Raw genomic sequence first — 14,244 nt, 5'->3', positions numbered from 1 at the left:
AGGTGAACGGTCCATAATATGACGCCGATGCAAGCAAACCTCACAAAACGTACCCTCCTGTCATTATGACCAAACACATGAGAATGGTTTATTAGATATGACAATTAGAAATCATTCCAAATATAGTCACATTAACGATGCTATGATGGAACAAGGTATGGTTATTGAATGTGTTCGGTATTTTTACAAAAACCCAAATAAAGTGCAAAAGTAAGAACTTTCTCAAACTACTTTTCTGGAACTCTTCCTCTCACACTTACCTTTTTTTTTGGTAATGTAAGAGAAGAAGACAATGTAACTTGTACATCTAACTCGGAAAATAAAATAATTAGTACAAATGCATTGTTCAGTCCTCATTCCCTGGCTCTCCTCTTTTTCGTTAATTCACAGCAGCAAAACCTGTAGCCGCCTCTCTGAAACAGACTATATAAAGCAACAATGCAAAGACATTTACAAAATCAATAATTCAAAAATAAACAATATTTACAATCTTAAGCAACACCCTGTGAACAGAGAAAAAAAAAGTGTTCAAGGGTTGGTCACAGTGGAAGGAAGCTTGACTTGAAATGTGCTTTGTTGTTCATTCGATCGCCAACGTCTGTGATCACGAGTGTCTTTATGGCTGCTTTTCATCAAACATCCGCCATCCAATCATTTTCAACTAATTCTCCTGAGCAAGCAGCTGGCAGCTTGAAGCCCATCAGTTATTTACTTGCTATAGGATGCGCCTTTGCTTCGTCTTAACCAATCCCGCCACGGGGACTGGGCCTTGTCCTGATTGGCGTCTACACTCCAAGGGAAAGCGGTCTTGTTGGACTTGCGAAAGAATGACATTCCCTGTGAGGTGATCTTCTTTGAAGGCTGCTCCGATTGCTGCTGCGACATCAGCTGCTGGTTGATGACGATCTGGATGTCGTCCTGAAGAAGAGCGGAGTAAAATTGCAGATGAGACGGTTTTATGAAGAAATAAAGATATGTAACGGGGTGTAACATGCAAAAGGAGCAATCCATGAAACTGTGGAAGCGAGATGACCACATACATTTACTGTATGCAAAAAACAAGTTTACATGTTTAACTGATCCTCAACATGATCTCTGTCCACACAGACCAGCCACACGATTGGCAAATGTGTAATATGAACGCTGAACCACAAGATGGCACTGTAAAGAAACCCTTCAAGCACACATAATATTGTGAACGCCTTCCCTCAGCTCCTGTAATACTTCAGACCTTCACATGTGGAAGTCATGTGACTCCGTTCGGTTCATCGCAGTTGCGATATAGCATACGGTATGTGCACTTTGTTGAAGAAGCATTCATTACAAGCACAAACGCTACATCAGTGCTATGCTCCCCCGATCATTGTTTTGACTGTGGCACTGGCGCAGTCTGAATATACAGTAAGTCATGGTCAAAAACTTGCCTTCAAATGTCTATTTCCACATCCAAAACGCCATTGTAACGTAACAAATGGTCACAATGTGTTACTGTCTCAGTGTAAACAGCCCCGAAGAAGAGACTTTACCTGCCAGGCCTCCAATTCCTGTGAAAGCTCCAGTTTACGTTGAATAGCATCTAATAATTGGTTGTTCAGAGACATCATTTCATTTTTACTCCGGACCAACTCGGCCTCCATCAGGGTTTTCCTGCAACAAATCAGTATGGACATAAATATTATTCAACATTGGGCTTCAATCACTATAGAGACATATAGGTTTTTCAATCACTAGTAGTGCCTCTAAAAAAATCCAGATCAGTCCCACATGCACATAAAAGTTGAAAAAAAAAAAGAAAATAGTAGGAAGTTGACAGCATTCAGCAGTTTCTTGCAGCTAGATTTATTTTATTCATTTTATTTTTTGCTTATTCTAATTTAAAAGCTTGTTTATTTGATCTGCAATGCAACAATGGCAAAGAAAGGGACTCTGGCGCAGCATTTTCAAAAGTGTACACGTTTGCAATGTTGACATTGAACCGGACGATTTCGGGAGGTTGGCTGCTTGAAAATTCGATCTTGGGTCCAAAAAGATTGGGTTTAGACAGTGAAGCCTGTCGTATCTGTGGTCTTGAGGAGCCAAAATTAGGAATGGGCGTTACTGGCTCAATGTTATATCATAATAGTCTAAGACTGGGGTGCCCAAACTTTTTGGATCGAAGATCTACTTTTTGATCAACTAACCTCACGGGATCTACCCTTACCGGCGCGCGCACGCACACACACACACACAAATTAAAGATTTACCTGCTTTATTTTATTTTTTAAATTTTTTTTTGTGTGAAAATGAGACTGATTAGTGTGGAGTGTATATTAACACAAAAATATATTACTAACATGTACAAAGACACACAAATGGTTGTTTGTTTTTTTTCTTCTCGACACTCCTCTGATCTACTTGGGACCTGTCCTAGATCTACCGGTCGATCAGGATCTACCTAATGGGCACCTCTGGTCTAAGATATTGTGATCATATTTTTACTTCTAAATACTATTTAAATGAGTATGACACATTTTATAGTGATGGCAAACTCATTACACCCTCAAATTCTTTAGAGGATGACCATTGAACAAATAAACATGTCGGGGATTATGTTTGCGGCATTTGGAAGACGTGAACTGTGGATTAAAGGATTAACTGACATCATTGAGGATAAGAAGGCTTTAAATTTGGAGTTGAGGAAGTACGTAGGTTCCGCGGACACCCAGTGCAATTACGATCGTTGATTTGAACAAGATTCAGCGTGAAGGATGACTGACTTGGCAATGGCCTCATCTCGGTCTCTGATGGCCTGTTGGGTGACTTCCGCCCGCTCTTTGACGTTCTGCAGCTTCTGCCTCATTGCAGCATTCTCCTGCTGCAGCTGGAACGTCTTAAGGGGAAGAGAGCAGTTCAGGGTTTTATCTGTTCATTTTTGCCATCATTTTACGATAAGAAAACGGCACTATCAGAGCACATCATCACCTTTGTTTGGATAAAAGATTAAGTCTGAGACAGCCAACGACTTTTGGGTCAATCATGCAATTGCACCGCACGTCTGTGACGCAGAGATCGTATGAAATGCGAGCACTCAGATGAGACCTCTCATAAAGACCCAGTTGGGTCCCAACCCTCCCCAGGAGCACCGCGTCACCCGATCTCCTAAACCATACATTGCACTTGAATTCCCACACCGATCATTCACGCAGACAACAAAGCATGATGCGGCTCCTGGAGCATACAGGGAAAAAAAACCCCGAAAAGATCGGATGGCAGCAATAAATTTGTTCCAAACTTTTCCCGACAAGGGATTCTGCCATTTTTGGCCCATTTGTTTGCTCTTGCAGACAATGGGGCGGGGAAACATATTTAGTTACAGTGATAAATTGTCACTGCTCATGGAGTTAAAGCTCACCCACAATCGGTCAGCGTTTAAACTAGCAGTTGCAATAATTAGCCAACATTCATATTATATAAGACCGTAGCGCCTTCGGTGATAAGAAAGTTGCAGCGTCTACAAGTATACTTGGCTCACTTTTAAAACTGTGTGATATGGGGTGGGGGGGGGAGCAGATGAAATGTAATTTTTTTTATAATTCTATCACCTGTGCTCCAGAGGACTGCGCCAGACTTTGGGCCACGGTCTTCAGTTGGTGCAGAACGCTCTTTAGGTTCTCCCCTTGATCGGCATTTGCGCATGTTGCGCTGTTCTGGGCCAGCGGTAGCAGTAGCTGGCAGATCAAACCCATTTCTTCTGTTAGCTGCAATTAAAAGTCAAGTCAAGTCAAGTCAACAGTATTTATAGAGCACTTTCAAACAGCCATCGCTGCATACAAAGTGCTGTACATGGAGCGATTTAACATATACAATAAACAGTAAGACGAATCAGTAATAAGTAATAAGTAATAAGGCGGTAGAAAGCACCAAGCAGTAAAACCAATAGCAAATCTAAGTCATGCTGAGTCAAACGCCAAAGAATACAAGTGAGTTTTGAGGAGGGCTTTAAAGATGGGCAGCGAGGAGGCTTGCCGAATGTTCAGTGGGAGGAGCAAAAGGCAACCTTAAATATAAATTTGAATATTATAGAAGACTTCATTTAGTTCAGTCCATCAATTCAATTCAAAATGTAAAACTCGTATGTCGTACGGATTCATTGCATGAAAATAAATACAGATTTTAGTTGTTTTGTGATTTTTTTTTTTACAGCTAATGAAAAACAAAAATTCACCACTCAGTTTGGATCTTTTGTTACCTCTTCTTTACTGACTCCTAGGTCGGCCGTGTCCAACTCAGAAAGTAGGGACGCATCGCCAAGACTCTTGGCTTCTTGAAGGGAGACTTGTTCTTCCAGCTCCTCCACCTGTGCTTGAAGCTGCTGTGAGCGACTTTGCGCCACCTCCAGCTCCTGTAATGCTTCAGCGAGCTGAAAAAAAAAAAAACAAAGAAAAGCACATAAGAGACCAAAGCATGGTTGGATGGATGTAATAGGGCCAGACTTTTAGACTCAAGGCTATTTGGATCTTTTTTTTTTTCTAAACTGTGCCCGCCTACCCGTTGGTTATGTTGTTGGTTGAGCTGATCCTGCATAGCCAAACGTGCATTCAAAGAGGCCAAGTTGGCTCTGAGCTCAGCATTCTCCTGACAAACGCTCTCCAAACGCTCCTCCAGCGCCTGTTCCCTTTGCGTCAGGCGGAGAACCTGGACAGACACGTGCCCAAAAACAGAACTTAAGATACTCCTGAGAGTTATTTTAATCACTAAAGACGTCAACGGGAGTCTTTCAAAAACTACCAGAGTGATTTTGGTGTTCATAAAGGGGCAGAAAAGTTTTAGTAAATTTCTGGACACTTTTTTTTTTAAATGATGTTTGCTTACCTGCTCTCTCATGGCACTAATCACCTCCTCATCCTGAGGCCTAATCTGCTTTGTGTTTTTTTTCAGATCTTGTTTAAGAGTCCGCAGCTCACTGGACATCACCCTCTCCACCTCCGCTGCCTGCAAACAGTATGCGGTACTTGATGTAGATAAGATGATCATGTGTATTTATTCATTCATTCATTCATCTTCCGAGCCGCTTGATCCTCACTAGGGTCGCGGGGGGTGCTGGAGCCTATCCCAGCTGTCTTCGGGCAGTAGGCGGGGGACACCCTGAATCGGTTGCCAGCCAATCGCAGGGCACACAGAAACGAACAACCATTCACACTCACACCTAGGGGCAATTTAGAGTGTTCAATCAGCCTGCCACGCATGTTTTTGGAATGTGGGAGGAAACCGGAGCACCCGGAGAAAACCCACGCAGGCCCGGGGAGAACATGCAAACTCCAAACAGGGAGGCCGGAGCTGGAATCGAACCCGGTACCTGTGCACTGTGAAGCCGACGTGCTAACCACTGGACTACCGGGCCGCCCTTCATGTGTATTTATTTGTATTTTTTTTTTAGGATTTGGAACATGACAGAAAGGATTAAAAAGGCCACAATCTCCAAACTAAAAACACCTGAATGTCGCCAATAGTTCGATCTGTACGTGAGCCTCTAAACCTACCGGAGGTGCAGAAGTAGTTTATTAATAAAAGAGTGTGTTGTACTATTTGACTCTTTCCGTTCGCCGTTATTTTCCTTTAAAATCTGGGGATCATGTCGGGTTATTCTTCTTGGTTTTGGGGGTCCTCAATGTTCATTTAGAAGTCAAGAGAAATGTATATATTTTCTTGCTCCTAGGTCATTGTGTGCTTGCATTCCACAACACAATCGAGTTATGTTGTTCGCAGATGTTTACGTTTTTTTGTTTTACAACAAGAAAGACACCGAGTTCCCACACTGCAGCAACAAAAGGACAACAGCTCCATGTTAAAAATGTACGTCGGGATGGATGAATGACGTGGTGAGAAAAATACAACACAGGAAAGAATACAAGTGTAAGAGGTACAACAACAACAAAATCAATTTAATGCCTCCGCGGCGCTACTGTTGGAGTTCAAAGCCCAAATTAATGTGACAACCCTTTGGCCTTACTTCAGCAGTTTCCTCAAGTCTGGGACCCTTTTTTTTAACCTTACTAATGGAGCAGTTTGTAGGGTCGCTTTCGGGTCCCCTAATGGCCAAATAATACAAGCTTCAAAGTGTACCATTCACCAGATGGAGCAGAGAACTTCTTGGTCTCATAAGTAAGTAACATCATATTAAAAAACAATGTGGCAGACATTTCAAGTGTTGTGCAGCAGGATCGGGGGCGGGCGGCAGGTTGAGCGTACGTGTCTGAAGGCGTGTAAATAGGAAATGAGGGAGTCGCGAGTGTGTAGTAAAATATAGCACGACGTGAACAAAAGCAAAGCCTAACTGTGTGCAGGCGCACAATGAGGAGGCCTGATTTCTGGAGATGCCTTAATTACCGGCTGGTCTCATCAACACGGACCCCTCACACAATGGAGGCAGCGACCCACTGAGAATTAGCAGAGACACAAGTGGAAGCGGAACGCTCTATTTGTTAGAAACACAAAGACCGAGATGATATCCCCTCAAATGGCCCCCCGACCTCCAGGCCATCCCAAGTCCACAAGAGGAGCGAACAGTATAGGGCAGATGACAAGCCAAGCTACAGCAAAGTCCCTGGGGGAGTGGATAGAGAGGATGGCTTTCCCTGGGGATGATGGGCTGTTTGCTCTTGGGATCTATCAAAAACAGCCAACGAAACATTTGTAATGAAAAACAAAACCCAATAAACATTCACTCTGGATTTTCGATGAAAACGGGAGGAGAATGGGGGGGGGGGGTGACGAGCAGAAGCAGAAATCTCCACAGTCAGAGCTAAAACAAGATGTACTTCGCTGACCTTGACACGGAGCAGAAAACGGAGCAAGCAAACGCGATTCACATGGTTTGCTGCTGTGACTGAATTCCATTTATTCATCCGAATGTTACGAACATTTTGTTTCAGTTTTAGGGATTTGTGGAAAATGATGAGAAAGAATTTCTTCTTCTCTTCTCCTAACTCACCACCAAGTCACAGTACATAGTACGAAGCAGGCATACAATACGAGCCATGTCATTTGTGAATTTTATGCTGTAGGACACTAAAGAATGGGCAGCGTGACGTAAATGGCCCCCGGGCCGTGTTTTGGACATCCTATCCTAATTTAATTCTCCATTGCGAATTAAATTAGGAGAATATATATAACAGCTAGATAGATATTAGTGTTTGTGTGTGTGTGTGTGTGTGTGTGTGGGACTCAACATCAACGATATGAAAATGTCCTGCACTGTATACTTATGCAATAATAAAGTTAATCATTTCTGAGAGTAATATAAAAAAACAAATGGTCATTCATGTACGGTCAGCAAACAAAGACAGTAAGTACAAACTTCAAACGAAACAGAACTGCGAGATTAGACTGCACCACCTTAGTTTAGTGTGGCAATGTTACACTGAACAACACTGTGTTCTGTTACTTCTTTTGCAGTCTGCCAAAATTTTGTATGTGAAGCTAATGGGTCACAAAAAAAAATGCAATTAATAATCGCAAAGACAGGTGCATTCGAAGATTAATTCTACTGCAACAGGTAAGAGAGCACAGTCAACAAGACTTGAGGGCAAAGTTACTGCAAACTTGGGCAACAAAACACGACGTGACACATTGTTTTCATACCAACATTTCCTCAACGGTATAGCAAAGCTTTCCTGTTAACATCTGTTTTGCTGCTCCCTCTAAACAAGCCACACAAATCCACTCAAGTGCTCCGCACAGAACAAAAATGTCCTCCTGTAAACAAAATACAAAGAACTCGGAAATGTATGTTTGGCATGTTATTTCTCCATTGTAACACAATGGAATTGACAATCCAGTCAACAACCAAATACAAATTTCCATCCTTTTTGCTTTATGCTGGTCTTATGAAATGGGCGTGGCCTACTTTACACACAAAACTACTTCAGTGTATACTGTACTCACCAAAAGCCCAGACGAAGCATTTAACAGTAAATCAGGTGAACAGTTGTCATCAGACATTAGGATTCCTCCTCACACTTTCTCCATCCTAGAACTTTTACAACATAGCTGAAATTAAATAAAAATAAAACCGTTTCTCCACTTCCTTTGCCTTCAACAGACTCGTTTTTTTTAATCTATATTGGCTTTTTCCTGCCCTTCAAGGGGCTCTCGTCTCCACAGCGAGCCCTCAGATGGAAAGGCATCACATTCACATTCCGGTTTTCTGTGGACCTTGACACACATGGGTGGGGAGTGTTGTTTTGGATTCATTTTTAACTGAGCAGGAACTAAATGAGTACGCTATTCTTTTTCTCCTGCACAAGAAACTTCTCTTTAACCACAAACGTGACACATCTCTACCCTTTTCCACTTCCTTCTTAGGACCACAAATTTCAATCAGCAACTAACTTTGTATATCAGGTGATAAGATATCTTTGAATACGTCACTGCTTCAATTCTGATGACAATAAACACTGCTTCCTTCGCATCTAACTATTAATGTTTGACTGCCCACAAATGATGATGAATCAGCTACCGCTACCATGGATATTTTTCCATAAGGTCATATGATTGCATGAAAAACAAATCTCGCTCAAGTCTAACAATGTTACCTGCTACAGTATGATACTAAATACACAACTTCGAGTCTTCAATTAAATTGTGGGTGTTGTAACAAAAACTGAGGGCTGTGTGCATGGCCTTGTGTGTCAGACTGATACCCGAGAGACCTATAAAGAACACGGTATCAGTGCATGAGTTGTACCGGGTGGGTGCTTGTCTTATCTGCTTTGGAGCTGTTGTTACTTGATCACCTTGACTGCCTTTCATCCAGACACAGGTCAATTATTCTCACATGCAGCCTGACCAGTGTGTGTGTTTGGACTCACAGTGTTGAGCTTCTCCTTTAGTCGCTGTGTGTTCTCACTGTAATCCATCTGGGCTTGGATCTTGTCCTTCTCAGCCTGGCACAAGGCCCGAGTGAGCTGCTGCACCTGAGCACTCAATTCCCTGGAATCCCTTTCCAGGTAACCCACCTGACTCTCCAATTGAGATTGGCAGTTTTCCAGCTTCAAGCGTAGCTCATGATTGCTCTGTTCCAGTTCCTACGTGAGGGGTGGAAGGTTAGGTGGGGGGGGGGGGGGGGGTGGACAGAAACAGCATATGAATCATAAACATATCAACTCAATTTTAATAAATATCCCCCAAAATATAAGCCTTGATTCACTGCTGATGAACTGGATTTTTCATTAAAGTCGAGAAAGCGATTTTGGACCTCAGAAGCCACGGACACTGAAAGTGAAACACCACTGGTGCCCACATCAAACCGTGTCACCCATTATTCACTCAAAGTTAAAAAAAATACGACTTGGATTCATTTAACTTGCTACATTTTTAGCACATTTTCAGTTTCAGCATCTGGATCCCCAAATCCCTCTCAAGAGTTCAAAGGACAGACAGACTGACAAGATTTGTTGTTGAGGTTGCAATAAAATGTTCCTCATTTTCATTTATTTTAGCCCCTCTCGTATCGCTCAATCAGGCAACCAAAGATAACCACGCTAACTAACAAACACACCTATTATTCGATACAAGTAAGAGCAAAGAAAACAAATCTGTGGAATCAAGTCACCCGGAGTAACACTGACGCTTTTTACTTTTATTTACTGCCCACCGCCCAAATTAAGTCAGCGCTCCAAAACCACACAACTCCACGCACAAAATTGGTCTTTCACTTTTAAAAAGTCTTTACCTCCAGCTTTTCTGCGTAGTTCTCATGTAGTTTGACGCTCTGCTCTTTGAGTTGACGATTTTCCAGGAGCAAAGCATTCCCCAGCTGGGCAGCCAAAATAACCTCTTCCTCCTTTTGTTTCAAAGCGGTCACAAGATGACCGGGGTCTTGGTAATCGACTATTTCCTCTTCGCCGTAGTCGATGAAGAAGTCCTCCTCCAGGCCAATTTGCTTGGCCGGGAAGCCCCACGCGTACGGCCGATTCATGTTTCCTTGCCGCTTACTCCAAAGTAGTGTACTTGAACGCAGCACATAATGTGCTCCATGACACCTGGTTTGTGCTGTACTTACGTAGGGCGGGAGGATGGATGGTGTGGGGGAGGGGGGGGGGGCACTGCAGCTGTCTGTTTGCGCAGGGCGTCCGACTGTATCACCTGGCAACGGTTAGCGTCCATTCCGACTGCACGTTGAATAATTAAATAAACAAGCCCCATTTTAAATAACTCTCTCATCACAATAATAAATTGTTAAATTATGGTCAAGTTGACCATAATTTAGCAATTTATTATTGTGATTCAGTAATTTACAATAATAATAATAATAATAAATTTAGCAATTTATTATTGTGATTGCATCCTCTTGAGAAGTTTGTACTTTGCACAAATGATAATAAAAAGAATAACAAGAATAAGAGTAATGGCTGGTTAGCAGGTCGGTCTCACAATCGAGAGTTCTCGGTTTCAGATCTCAGCTCAGGCAGGCAGTCGTGTGAGTTTGCATGTTGTCCATGTGTTTGTGATGATTAACAGGATTTTTTTTTTTTTTTTTTGTAGTTTGTCCATAAGTGTGAATGGTTGATTTGTCTGTTTGCAGGACACTAACGACCAGTTCTGGGTCTAACTGTCTTTTGCTCAAAGTCACTTGGGATAGTCTCTTGACCTTTATAACAAACATTAAGAAATGTAAGGAAATAATAATAATAATAATGAGAACAAATAGAAGAGGTTTAGCCAATTCAAATAAATGTGTCAGAGTTCCCATAGTATCAGTGAATCCACCCAACAAGTAGTCACAAAGCCTCTCCCCACCTGATCAAAGCTGCCAACTTAGAGGAGAGCGTCTCCTTGCATTGTTTGGCTTGTTGCCAAGGGTCAGAGGTCGGCCCCCAGGGCATTTTATTGAGGCAGTGGCAATGTCAGGGAAGAAACGGCAGCGCATCCTGACGCGTGGTACAGCTTTGTTTTCTCCGGGACGAAAGCATCAACATATGGCGGCGTGGTCCCAGGAGGGAGCAGGCAAACACAAACACACATAGGCGAAGAACATCTTTTCCATCCATTTTCTCAGCGCGCGCGCACACACACACACACACACACACACACACATAGAAAGATAGATAGATAGATAGATAGATAGATAGATAGATAGATAGATAGATAGATAGATAGATAGATAGATAGATAGATAGATAGATAGATAGATAGATAGATAGATAGATAGATAGATAGATAGATAGATAGATAGATAGATAGATAGATAGATAGATAGATAGATAGATAGATAGATAGATAGATAGATAGATAGATAGATAGATAGATAGATAGATAGATAGATAGATAGATAGATAATTATGTACATATGTATGTAATATAAATCCCAGTACTTTTTAAGGGCTTCTGCGATGTAAGAGTTTGTAGTTTCATAATATGGGTTGTAAGTGTTTCAATACATTTATATTTACTGTAATTATGACTACACTACTTCCTTAGAGGTACTGACTGTACAGTACAGTCTGTTGTCCGAACGACTCTTTCTCCTGTCAGTTCACTCTCCGGGCAGTAGGTGGCAATGTGCAACCTACTTGTTATCCAGGAAGTGAGGGAAGTCGACGTCAAAACTCAAAACATGTTTCAGCGCTTGTATGTCATACTCAGTTCTCAATTTGTTTCCAGTGTAGGTAAAAATGGAGAGGAGTGTTGGGATCATTTCTACAATTAAAGCGTTAGGGTAAGTGATATTTAACTGCGTTGTGTTTTGTGAGCGGTCCTGTTACTCCTCGTTGCTCTTAATCGTGCAACGTTCACACAGAGGCGCAACCCGAGCTTGTTTTTAATGTGTTTCATGTTTCATGATGTCCCGTCGAATAACATATATACTTATTGTCCTCTCATTATTTTTGAACAGGTACCAGAGCGGTTACTGTTTGTCGAGATGTACTTGTGATGAACTTCCATGCCCACTGCTCGACTGGCTTACATCCCAGCTGAAGAGTCTGTGCCCAGACCTTCAAGGTATGAATGTCCAGTACAATTAAAGTCATTTCTACCCACTCTTTAATTCACCCCTCAGCAGTTATGACATTTAAGTGGCATATTAGGACCCAAAACCCAGGCAAAGGTTTCATTCCTAAAAACAAAAAAAGGATTGCTGGATCGTAAATGACTATGATGGTCATAAATGAGCCATATTATTGCAAGTGTTCCCTCTGTGTACTTCAAAATGTTCATTTTTCAACTCCCAAATGTGCTCAGTCAAAATGTTGTTTGCTTACTGCAGACTCAGGTGGGAGATGTAACGTCTTGTTAGTAAGAGAGCTAAGAACTATCCTGTCCGACTTAAAATCTCCTCTCACTGGGCTGACATCTGAGATGCTGGAGCCTTCTTTCCTCTCCAGAATCACAGGTGAAAAACAAAAAAATTGTGTGTGTTTTTTTTCCTGTAAGATTGTAGCAGTTGTTTGAATTTGAATCAGAAACCTCGAAAAATGTTGCTTGAAACCCTGCAGAGTTCCTTGTGTCAGAGTTGCAAGCGGCGCACATAATCAAATATAAAGAGCTACATTCTGACGATAAACCCGCCAGAGAAGAGGCTGCCAAAGAGCAAAGAGAGGAGGAAATGTCAGTATTTTGTCCGGAACATGAAGACAATGATGCAGCCAATAACCAAAGGACAGCTGAGATACAGGCGGAGTGGATATTACTGCTTCACGCTCTTAACATGGATACATCCTCTCAATATCCTGATGTGCTGCATGAGGTGAGCTGGTTTGCAGAGGACATGCGTCATGTGAGCCATTACAGACTGCAAAGATATGTAATACTGTAGTTATATTTCCTATAATGTAGGTGGAGTCGAGAATTGCTTGTCTTCCTGGTGAAGCCATGACAAAGCCTCTGCTACATGCCGTCCTCACTACAGAGCACTGGGTATGATGTTTGTACATTCTGCAGTGTATTACACTTGACTCCAATAAAATTTCCCCTGCAATTCAACTTCAATTTCAATTTTTACTGAATGTCTTGATTCCTTAGAGGCAACTGGAAAAGATAAATCGAGTTCTGACCGATGACTATGGCTGTCGACAGCAAATGATGCTGAAACGCTTTCAGGTTTCACTTGAGTCATTTGCCTGGGGAGAAAAGCAAAAGGTAGGAATATCGTGAGCACAATTAAAAAATTACGTTGTTACCTCAACTTACAATTGACATGACTTTGGAGTTTTTCAAGATAAGGGCTGTTATTCAGCCAATCTTTTTGCCTTTAGTTGGGAGCAAAAATGTGAGGTTACAAGCGCTAGATGGTGGCAGCAAACGCCACAGCAGACATGTAGTTTGCGTTATGAAATTCTGCCTGTTTAATGCCAACACACAATGCAAAATACTGGATGGGCTCATGAAACTATTGTTGATGTTATTGACGTCTGTATATAATATACTGCCCCCTAACGGCTAATGTGTGCACATCAGAATGAGTAGTGCAATGAATTCCAGAAAAAGCATGAAATCATGATGTACAAACTGTTAAAATTATTTCCATATTATTTCTTTATTGCTGTGTGTTTTTATAAAGTACAATACTGAATCTTTCGATCAGATGGCAGTATTACTTCTTGCATACAGGAGCGTCATAAAGCAGTCAACTCAGTCCCTCCCCTCACATCCATCGCAATTTCGTCCAGAGTGTCCCTCCCACTTCTCCTGGCTACCAGAGAGGACCAATGCCGCATTGAGCCAATCAAAGCTGGAGCCAGCACAAATGTCTACAAGGTAAAACAATAACCTGCTCTGAAGTCTGCTTTTTAATTGTAAATGAAACTTCACAGGCAGATAATTCTTCTCTCTGACTAGAAAATGATGGGCCATGTACCAGACAGAGGAGGACGAACAGGAGAAATGGAGGCACCTATGCCTGCCTGGGCTGAGCGAAGATCAGGACATGGTGGACGCAATCAGTGGCATAAAAATCCAAATAAAAAGGGAAAGGGGAAAAGGGATTAGCAGGCGCCCGCTCGAGCTTGACTCACATTTTTTCAGGGGAAAAAAAATCACATTGAGTTCATTCTAAATTATAGTATGCATTTGCACTCTGTCGTCTTCTTTTTTTTAAAACCAGGATTTCACTTCCTGTAGTGTGACGATATATGACCCAATATGCTTTGTAATCTTTTGGGGGGGGGGGGGTATACGTGGGAATAATAATTGATTTTGTATTTCATACATTTTCACAAATGCTAATTAAAGATTATTCAAAATTTTGACGTTTGTTTGTGATTT

The 14,244-nt window shown here is 41.9% G+C and overlaps 2 protein-coding genes across 2 annotated transcripts; one reads left to right on the top strand and one right to left on the bottom strand.

Moving 5' to 3' along the window:
• Positions 1–63: 63 nt before the first annotated feature.
• On the bottom strand, positions 64–10,037 carry si:ch211-235m3.5 (BICD family-like cargo adapter 1). Its single transcript, XM_052078264.1, has 9 exons — positions 9,713–10,037; positions 8,850–9,065; positions 4,852–4,971; positions 4,528–4,674; positions 4,229–4,399; positions 3,582–3,737; positions 2,757–2,869; positions 1,527–1,647; positions 64–918 (listed from the first exon to the last, which is right to left on the bottom strand). The coding sequence occupies exons 1-9, from the start codon at positions 9,956–9,958 to the stop codon at positions 709–711; spliced, it is 1,500 nt and encodes a 499-aa protein (XP_051934224.1). The 5' UTR covers positions 9,959–10,037; the 3' UTR covers positions 64–708.
• Positions 10,038–11,539: 1,502 nt separating this feature from the next.
• Positions 11,540–14,225, top strand: im:7138535 (uncharacterized protein LOC797998 homolog). The gene is made up of 8 exons (XM_052078270.1): positions 11,540–11,698; positions 11,876–11,982; positions 12,248–12,373; positions 12,477–12,727; positions 12,817–12,897; positions 13,003–13,119; positions 13,591–13,737; positions 13,819–14,225. The coding sequence occupies exons 1-8, from the start codon at positions 11,655–11,657 to the stop codon at positions 13,966–13,968; spliced, it is 1,023 nt and encodes a 340-aa protein (XP_051934230.1). The 5' UTR covers positions 11,540–11,654; the 3' UTR covers positions 13,969–14,225.
• Positions 14,226–14,244: the final 19 nt, after the last annotated feature.

Source organism: Hippocampus zosterae, chromosome 10 (genome assembly GCF_025434085.1).
Source record: "Hippocampus zosterae strain Florida chromosome 10, ASM2543408v3, whole genome shotgun sequence".
Lineage (NCBI taxonomy): Eukaryota > Metazoa > Chordata > Actinopteri > Syngnathiformes > Syngnathidae > Hippocampus > Hippocampus zosterae.
Note: the sequence above shows the minus strand (reverse complement) of the source record. Positions and strands in the feature narration are given on the sequence as shown.